Raw genomic sequence first — 10,753 nt, forward strand, 5'->3', positions numbered from 1 at the left:
GATAAAGTAGAAGAAATGATAATAGAACCTTTTGTCTCGAATTTGCTTGCTCTGAGAAAACGTTTTTAGTGTAGATGCTTTTTCAGAGGATTTGAACATGGTATACATGATCCGCGAAATGTATCATACTACACGGTGCAAGAACCAGAAATGTTGCCCGGACAGACAAAAGTGCAACAAGCTTACTGTGAAATCCTGTGGCTTTGACGCTGGCTTGGTGATAGACGGTAGCATTTCTTTGCCCTTCAACGACGGTACTATCGCAACTTTCGATATCAAACCTGAATATTCGTTGAAAAGCATCATGCTCACTTGATGTACAGTTATCATGTAGCTGCACTAAAACAAGTTTCTCCAGGAAGCGAGCTTATGTGGTAGATCTTTTCACAGGAATATAAGTGTCCGATCGACAAATTAAAAGTAAACTTCTTCTCGCATTTCTCTTTTCTACTTCCCGTTTCGTATTTTTATTTTCTACTGTTTAACCTTATTCCATTTATGAAAATTTATTTTATGCGGAATATAAAATTGCATATAAATATTATCTAATAAATAACGATTTTTCTTTCATATGGACAAACGAAGCAAGCGAGCTTTTCCTTTTACGATCTTCCGGTTTCGGCTTTAATGCAGTCCGATTTCTTATTTATCTCTAATGACGGAGGCGTAGGGCAAAGTAGCAAGTAATTGCGCGCATTTGTTCCGAAAATGAAGGTAGTCTGAGACCAAAAGATAGGAAGAGCCGGTTATTTCACCGGCAAAGGGCAGCCTGGTCTTTTTCTACAACAAGAGGGAGAGTGAAATACCTTTCCAGCTCCGTTTTCCGTTTCCTTGCAAGGAGGCGAACCACGTCCAGACTTCCATTAACCCCGTAATTTCGGTTTTGGCTGAACCGCAGACACCCCGACCTTCGAGATCAGGTGTTCATACTTGCTGTTTGTGTACGAATAAACATTCAAAGATACTCACACAGTCCGCAAGGTATACAGGATGGTTTACTTGCTGCTCTGGTCAAATACGCGAATCCTGGTTTAGATTTCTTAACCAGAAATAATAGCACTTTATTATATAGTTAACTCTACTTCGTGTCTCCTATCTCATGTCTTTTAAGATAAGATCTTTCACAGAAATGTATTCTTACATGAAAGTACGCCTGGAACTGTGATAATTAAAAATGAAATTATACAAGAGTAAAAAAAGAAAAAAGAAAAAGAAAAAGCTTAAAATTCTAAGGGAAAGACTGAAGTTATAAAATGAAAACGACGAGATAAGAAATGGTATAATAGAAATAAAAAGATACGTGGCACCGCTCCAAACTCTAAAATAGTACACTTCACAGGCAATTTCGAGAACAAGGAAGAAGACGATGTCATAAAACGGTAGTAATAAACCTGGAAGTATATCAAACAAATGAAAGAAATGAAAAGATATGAAAATAAAATGTAAGTACACTTTGTCAAAGGTTAATTGCAGCAGATTTCGTAATTATTTAAATGAGAAATTCTTTGCTGCGCGCTGTTGGCGTTCCATTTAATTCTGTTTATTTCAAACTGGCGGAAGATTGTTTTAATTTACCAAATGTATTAAATGAATTGTAATTAGGAAGCTTGAAAACGAAATTTGTCAGTTAACAACACACCCTATATGCAGATTACTGTATACATACTCGTTCGGCTATGTGCACTGTTTTCGTACTCCTCGAGCGCAAATTGCGGATACTTGAGACACAGGATACCTAAGTAAAGTAGCCACTACCGACATTTTCGGGACAAGCACGTAAAGCAGCCGTTGTAAAAAAGTTGAAAGGCTGTAAAGGTCGGGCTTTACGCGTACCAACCGAATGTGTCGGAAACTTTAGTGTTATTTAAAACGATGCCCGAAAATTCTCATCCTTGAACTTGCGTCAATAATCACTTCGCAATTTGAAGAATATTTTTCGCCCTTTGAATATAACTGAGCCAAAAGTTCATTGCACCAATTCATCGTCAAAAATATTTATATACTCTATAAAAAGGAATGTTTTATAGTCTACTTCTATTAAACTAAAATGTCACAAAAATTCAGTCCAAAGGTGGTTTGTTTTATGCCAAGACGTCTAAAAGCTATTTTATTATTGCTTTATATCTATGTTAGAAAGTAAATATGTTATCGTGTTACGTATGCTTTATTTAAATAGAAATAGCCTTTCTGGTGTACGAGGACTTTTATAGGTGACTGTATATCTGAATTTCTTTATTCTACTTAAAAGAACAAGAAAACATCAGAATAGTAATTTGAATAGAGTTGTTTGGAAAAATTCTTCGTAGAAGACAAAAACAGTTCATGCGATTTCGGATAATTTTGTTTTCATAGAATAGTCGATCGAATAATGGATTTAGAAAGTGTTCAACCTTACGAAGACTAATTAGGGTAAATTCAACAAAATTCAGGAGTAGAATCATTAACTTATTAAAATAGGTTCTCAATCGGATGTCTGAGAAACCAAGAACCAGTCTCATTAATCCCTACGAAAGACCCAATCCGTGAAGAACAATGGAGATCCGCCCCAGACGGACTCATCGAAGACAAACAAACGCACGGCCGACCAAGAACAACGGACGACATCGACCAAGCCTTTGTACTTCGTAATTGAACGCCGCTGTCTTCTGCTCGCACAAGTTTTAGACGCTTCCAACCCAACAAAGGTTCGGCTAAAAGGAAACAGAACTGGGAATTTTGGAACAGCGAAATTTGATACTTTTACGGAAACTTCAAGTATATCGATCGTCCCCTTTCTCAGAATTTGTTCAATTTCTGTATTGACCCTTAGTTTGGTCGATAATAGTGATCGATGATTATTTTTTATTATTAATTATTCATCAAATAATATCATAATATCAAATTAAATTTATTTTGAAATTAACGATTACACGATCTGATTAAGAGAAGATACACTGTATTATTGTAGACCTATTTGTTCCAATATTGAACACAAAATTGAAAAACAACCAAGTTAGTAGGTAAAATATTTTATAAAAAGCAATGAACGTGAAATCGACGTGAAAAAGATGAAAGGTAAAAAACGTAAACGAAATTTTTAACACGAGTTAAAGCAGCTTGGGGATTAGACGAGATACCAAGAAACTGAAAACACAATTTTCCTATGGTTTCAATACATATTGAATTGAAACACTGACTAATACAATATCGGAAGTTTGTTGAAGAGAGGATGAAAATGGTTTTAAAGTGTACTCGTTGATCGTCCTTTCTACGTTCCTGTATCGCATTAACGAAACAGTATCGTGTCTCGAGCATTTCCAGAACTTTCTGCAAACTCTAATAACTGAAACGGAATTTAATAAAGCACAGTACGAACGGCGTAATTGACATTTCGCATTCTATTTGCGTACGTTGCCCAACATTCGACCTGAATGCACTGTACCCTTGGTTACTACTAAATTCTATAATTCTTCGTTTCTCTTCTCTTACTTTCCGTCTTATTCTTCTCGTGGACCCATCTTTTCTACTTCTCCTCTGTTCTCTTTCCTTCTCTGTTACTATCCTATTTTTAGCGTGACGCGATAAATTAACCTACTTAGCGCAATACAAATATTAAAGCAATACGTAGATTGACAGATAAATTTTACTTTCATTAGCAAAATAACAATGCCTACGGTATTTGCTCGAGTTTATAACGTGCAACGTAAGAGCTACAAAATATAAAAACCGATACAATATAAAATTTTCTGAGATGCCACTCGACTGGATCTTTATATCCAATGTAATATATTTCGTTTAATTTCAATCGAACTATTTCTATTTCTTTATGTTTCATCAGACCCTTGAACTCAACTGAATATTCAATTCCAATCGAATTCATGAATCGCCTATTGAATTTGAAAATCCGATGGAAACCTTACACCCAATCGAAATCTTGAATCTAACATCAAGTCTTTGACCCCGCTCACAATGAGAATCTGGAACATTGGAAACTCTAGAACCCTCAAGACTGTCTTTAAAATTTCCAAGCTTTAAATCTTCCCGGAGCGCAAATACATTCGAATACTATCTTTAACGTCTAGTTCCACGTTGTTTTTGGCAAAGAGAAAAGCTCGAGTGCTTCACCATCGAGAACGTTCTCTTCGAAATAATTAAAGATCAGGATACCATCAGGATGATTCATGTATCCTATTTCGAGAACACTCATCTATATAGATTCAGTCGATTCACTCGCGGTTTGATTTCAATTTCTATTCTCGGTTAACTGTCCACCGATACGAAACTAGTTAATGGACGTTCGAAATCACATAAATTCTTCAATGATAACCACGACGGTGGTCGGTTTCTCTTATCCGGAGATTTACTTCCTTGCCCTGGCCGGACCGGTAATAGTGGTTCGCGAAATTTATTTGCGGATTCGTGGTGAAACGTTAATTCGAAAAGGTCGGAAGGGAGCTGGAGGATCATTGAACGAGAGGCGGGTGAAATAAAACGAGCGCACCGAAACGAAACGGCCAAGGGAAATGAGAATGACGAAGGAGGATAGAGAAACGAAAGAAGGAAGAGCGTATACTGGCAGAAACAAAGAATCGCGACGAGAGAAGGAAGAGGGGGAAGGGTGAAAACGAAAAGGACCGACGGGGATTTCGCTAATGTCATTTTTTCAGGCCAATGGAAATTCTTTCCTCTTTAGCGTTTTAATCCACCTGCGTGCCTGTGTAATTTGATTCATTCTTGTTCCGCTTCTTTCTGTGAAGGCTGTTTCGGCTTTGCAGGGAAATTTGATGGCTACGGTAACCGCGTGAGAGTGAGGGAGAACGGTAAAACGAAATTGGACTCGTCGATGTTATCAAGAAACAAAAGCTAAATGAATCTCGATACTTTAGCCGTGTTTAATGTTCTTTTCGTAACGCGTGATCCGATAAAAGTATTTAATAGCAGTATAAAAATTGTAAGTACGTATCGTTAAAGTTTTATTTCGATATCGAGAAGATTTTCGGTTCCTTGGGGTAAAGGAAATTTTATAAATATTTGATAATTTCAATTTGAGAGCGCAATGTTCAAGATCGATCACGTTCATATTGTATCGATGATGGATGAATTTTTGATTATTTTATATTTCGAAATTTTTTCTCAGAATAGATTAAATATTTAACGACTGTTATGACAGCGTACAAAAATTTATTCGTTTCTAAAGTTTATTACTAATTTTCAGCTCTATGTATCTACGGTGATACTTGATAAATATACGCGAAAGATGTTATGGAGCCTTGTAGATCTGACAATTATAGCCCAAATCGTGGTACAAGGAATCGTACAACGGCGGCGAATTAACGCGAGTGTCTCGGAAGATAGCTGTTACGAGGGTGGGCGAAAAGACGAACGATGGAGGTAAACGAAAGAGAGCCGGGGCTCATTTCCCTTTTGCCACGACCAATGAGTTTTGAGGGCAAATCGTCGGAGCGAACGAACCGCGGAACTACCGAAAAGGATCAAGAATATTCACCTCTCGTTTTCCTCTTTATGATTTCCATCTCGTTCCCTTCTTTTCCTCTATTTCTTTCTTCGTCCAACGATTCTCCTGCCGCCTTACGTGTTACGTTTCTTCCTCGGCAACGGCCTCCTCTCGTATTAGTATCAGCCCTCCGATTTTCGAGCAGACGAACTTCTGATTTTATCGAGGCGGAGAGACGGTCGATCGAGCGGAAGGAACCGGAGATTGTCACGCAAATGAATTTGAAGTATTGCCATTTTACATTTCCACCTGTCTCCGGCCCCGCGACAATCCAACCGGCTCGTTCTTTCTGATTTTCCATTATCTTACCTTTCGTTTGCATCGGTCGTCGCTTGTTCGCCGATCGACCCACGCCACCATCTTCTCTCTATAAAACGATCACCGTTCACTCTAACATTTCGTTGTACTCGTCGTCTCCGTCTTGTCTCTACACGTGTCTCTCTCACACCGTCACTTGTTTCTCGTTCCCTTTCTTTTTATCAGATGCCCTCTGTCTGCTCTCCACCAACGAGGACGTCCTCTTCTTATCCATTTCTCTTTCGCGCGCCTCTATGCAGCCCGTTTCTATCCCTCCACGAGCTCTCACGATCGTTTCTCGTCGCTCGTTTTCCCCTTTACACAGGTACGCCTCCAGACCATTTCCCCTCCCCATCCGCCCAAACCTCTGGTTGCACCCTCGCGTCGCGTCGTGCTGCCGAGTGTCCGCGATCGATGCACCTGGCTGCATTTGCAAGTTCAGCGACTGAACGGAATCGGCCGAGACGACAAATCGAACGGAATCGGAAATCACAATAAGACCGACGAAAGCAACGCGATTCTTTCCTAGCAGACGCTAGCGAGGGATGGCGATAGACCATTTTGTTTCGCTGCCTTATCGAAGTGACGGGGAATTCGGTTTATCAGTGCGACCATTCCAACAGCAGGGGGCGATCGCGTTAAACTGTGCCCTCTCTCTTTGCTTCTCAAAGAGTATCAATGACGTTGAATTCAAAGCGAAAACGCGTCGAATGCTTTTGTATCTCGTGGAATGGATAAGATTGTCAGTGTGATATCGTTTCTTTAATTAGCGATTGTAATTACAGCTGTGATCGAAGTACTATCAGTTGTACTTTTCAACTGCTTTACTACAACAAGTAGTCTACCTTTTATTCGGATATCTTGAAGATGCGAGAGCTTGCCAAATATGCGCGACAATCGTTTTGATCATTTAACTTTTAGAACCGACATTTTTCTTTCAGAATAAAGGAATGCTATTGATTGGAATTTTTCGTTCTAGCGAAAGAACAAGGACTAATGACTATCGTAATTGAATTATTTAGAGATAAAACAATAATACGATAATTATATAATAATATAGCAACAAATAATAATAGTCAGTGTCGAAACATACAAACGGATAGGAATATAAATCACGACTGGAAATCATATCGCGTTTTAGTAAACTGAAAAATAACATTAAACGTCAAAATCTGTCCAATTCTCGAATTTCCAAAGCAATTATAACAAGGAAGGTTCTTCTTGACCATCGATCGTACTTCATAATAAAGGAAACAAGAATGAGTAGATCCAAGAGTTCTTCAGAAATCAATTTATAAGCAGTTACCATCCTCCGTGGAGGTCGCGTCGGCCTTGCCTCTGCCTTGAAATAACTCGATTCGTTCCAGACTTGCGTATTAAAAGTTCTTCCATTTCTACAGGGTACAATAATATTATCAGTCAGTCAGTTAAGTCACCTTGCTATCCGCGTAGAAAATTCCCATTAAAAGATTTCAAAGGATAAGAACATAAAAGAGATCCTCCTACCTCGAAGAATACAATTGAAAGGAGGATGATCGTTAAATTATTGTAAAAGATATTTTTGTTCGGTCTTAGACGTCGCGATCGCTGTACCTTTTGACCTGTTTATCTATGGGCATTGTCTAAGGACGAGGTATACATTATATATAGTATACATTGTAAATCTGTTTGTTTGAACACCATGTTCGTTTCTCACATGTCGCTTTAATCCAATAATCAGATCTTATATTCTGTTTGATGCAAGAGCTTCTCAGAACAATCACGGAACAGGAAGTTTTATTAAAGACCAATTAATTTCCTTCTAGTTCTTGCAAATGTAACTATGATACATCTTATTTTTAATAGAAGGAATATTAAGGAATCCTGAAAGTTAGAAGGAACCCAATCTTAATCGACGACGTGAATGATACAAGTTGGCCCCGGTTTTAAGATAACATTTAGAATTACGTCTGTAAATTTAATGAAAGAAATTTGAAGCTTCCAAAGCTTGGAAAAGACCAATCCTCGCGACGTATACACCGTTCGTTACACACCAAATACGAAAGAAATATTTGAGGTCGATTCGTATTCGATCGGAAACATCTTCTCTGTTTGACTTCCAGAGAAAATTTATAAATCGAAAATTCAAGTCAGCCTTCTTATTTCGTAACGATATATATGTATATATATATACGTAACCTATACTGAAACCCGACGAGTATAAACTTCTTGTATCCGCAGGCAAATTCTTGCTTCGACGTTATTGCGCTCTGTCGCAACAACGGAAGGGTAATTTCACGGAACCAATGGCGCCCGTACAACATCAATTCCGACACCCTACATAAATATTATATTCCCCGATAATACTAGCCGCTATAAAACTCTGCATTAATCACCGAACAAGAAATACCACCCTCTAGCCGGCGTAGACACAAAACGACCACTTATCCCTGCCGGGCTTTCTCCGTTTCAAAGCCTGCGGCTATTCCGCAACCTCGTAAATCGCGACGAGAGAGGCAAGCATACGGAAAGAGAAGGAGAAAAACTGGTGCTTGGCAAAAGACAGACAGCGGAGAACAGACAGAAGACAAGTTAAAGATGGAGAAGAAGGTTGATAAAACGGTGAAACGATTGATAGAAATTGAAAGAAAGAAGAATACGTGCATTGGCAGTTGTAAGCATCAGGGAACAATATTTAGTACAAATTTCATTCTTTTAATTACTTCTACTTTCTAGTTATTTTATCATTAAAAAATGTGCTTTTTCGTATATTATAGTCTCTTATTTTATAATTTTCTTTCGTTAGAAATCTCTCCCTTTGTATCTTATAATTTAAAACGAAGCAAAGCTTGTTAGAGTTTGTCAATAAAACTATAGTGTTTTAATACGTACTACGTCAGCGATGTGTACTTCCATCTACAAACCCGTTTGATCGTTTTAAACACAAGTTTTGATAAAATACATTTTTTAGTAAAAACCGCAGCTCGCAGACATAGCATAGCGTTAACTTGATCCTTGGAGAAAATGGAGATTCGTAGGAGCTGGAGGAACAACCGGTGGAGGTGCGTTGTAAGAGCGAAGAGAGCAGGATGAAGGAAGAAACTATCCCCTGGACCGCTGTTTTAAAATGTTCCCCGCGATGAAATAAATTGACGCCGGCATGTTTACACGTCGGAGGCATTCTAGGTAAAAATTCGTGGAGTGTAGCAAAGCGGAACAGAAAAGGTGGATGGTGAACCGGAAAAAAAGGGTTAGGAGCCGGCTGATGTCGAGCAGCGGCGGCAACCGGGTTCCGAACCGGGCTAAGTTGTGTTTAATTAATGACCGGACTAATTAAAAGCCCAAAGAAAAATACAGCCACGCGCCGGCCAACCGACCCCTAACGCCGTCGACGTAAGAGGTCTCTAAAATACTCGTTCCAGGCTCATTCATAAAGGTAAATCGTAGGTGGTAATTGAAAGAAATGATAAAACGCGTATTGCCTCCTGACTAATAACTTTTTCGTTCACCATCTTTCTACATTCGTTCTTTGTACCTTCAGATAGAGGATAATTGATTTTTGATCATAATTAATTTTTAAACGAATATGGATGCGAATGTGATCGTGAATAATTTTCTTCGATAATTGGATTTCTAATAAAAAAAATAGTACGTGTTAGAAGTGTGAAGAATCTTTCGAGGAAAATATCTCTGGTCCAGTGTAAAAGAATGAAACAACAAATATTAAAGTTTCAAAGGGAAATGGCAACAGAAGTAATATTCTGTGTCTTTCTGGATAAAAGTTGCTTTCCATTTGTTGATCTTTCTTCAATAATGTACCGAAAGATTGCGAGACCAAGAAAACCCAGAAGAGAATCCCTTACAGCTTCCTTCAAGCTGTCTTTACATACATAAAAGAACTTTCTTCTTTGTTTTCGCCTTTTCGCCAGATCTTTTAACAAAATTAATATCTCCGACTGCAATAAAAACGGCTAATTATATTTCACGCCACTATACGAACACGTCACATGGTAAACATATTTAACTACATGTTTATAACCAGAAACATTAAAACAAACATAACAATCGTTCGTTGTTTCGATAAAAAATATACCATCGTGTGTATTGTTAAATTTAAAGGAAACACTTGTCACTGTAATTTTTGTAGTGCGCTCAACACGTGTCCGAACATATTTCTGGTTACATGATAGGTCGAGCTCACAAAACTGCCGATCCTGTGAGAAATACCTTCTGTTACTGTGCTGAAAGTCTGTGAAATAAATCGTTCGCCTTTATAAGAAACCCTTCGACATCGAGGAAAACCTTCGCTATTAATCTACGATCTCAACATCTAAAGTACCAATCGACTACGTGTCACCGTTTTTATTACATAATAAATTACCAAGACATAATCCGTCACACTTACTTCCTTTCAACAGCGGACGAAGGATTTCACAGGGCCGTTACTCCAAAAACATTGAGCACGTTGAAGATCGACCAGATTGCTAACAAACCAAAGAATATCTTCATTTCGTTTTGCATATTGACCGGTATTCTTAGTACACCCTCTATAGGATGTACATATATAGATAGAAGATACGAACATTATATTAAAATTCTTTCAGGCTATTCAAATATCTACTTTGAATCATTTAAAGGAGAAAAATCAACGTTGGAATTTAGCCTGAATATGGAAGTTAATTGTTCGCAGTCTTTTATTTCAAAATCCAAACTCCACAAATCGCTTGATCCCTTCCCCTCCTAGATAAATGTGTGAGACTATTATATAATAATTTCAATCGTTCTTCAAATATTGAAATATCTCGCTCGCGTAAACTATGGATCCAGGCAAACGTTGACCCACTACGCGCGCGTTTGTTGCGATTTAAATATCTGTATGTGTTCACGCTTATCAATTCCAAATGAAAATTTCTCGCTGCCATGCACGCGATCACATTGAAACATATATATATATATATATATATATATATATATATATATATA

The 10,753-nt window shown here is 38.0% G+C and overlaps 1 protein-coding gene across 4 annotated transcripts in view; it reads left to right on the forward strand.

The window, feature by feature from the left end:
* Window positions 1-10,753, forward strand: part of LOC126878294 (NAD kinase 2, mitochondrial-like) — a 21,101-nt gene extending 10,348 nt beyond the window's left edge. For 3 of the 4 annotated variants that reach the window (XM_050640931.1, XM_050640933.1, XM_050640932.1), the window contains one exon: window positions 87-10,753. In XM_050640931.1, the coding sequence (XP_050496888.1) occupies window positions 87-316 (230 nt within the window). In that variant the 3' untranslated portion in view covers window positions 317-10,753. The remainder of the gene's footprint in view (window positions 1-86) is intronic. The other variant, XR_007695630.1, reaches the window with a different exon arrangement.

Source organism: Bombus huntii, chromosome 2, assembly GCF_024542735.1.
Source record: "Bombus huntii isolate Logan2020A chromosome 2, iyBomHunt1.1, whole genome shotgun sequence".
Taxonomy (NCBI): Eukaryota; Metazoa; Arthropoda; class Insecta; order Hymenoptera; family Apidae; genus Bombus; species Bombus huntii.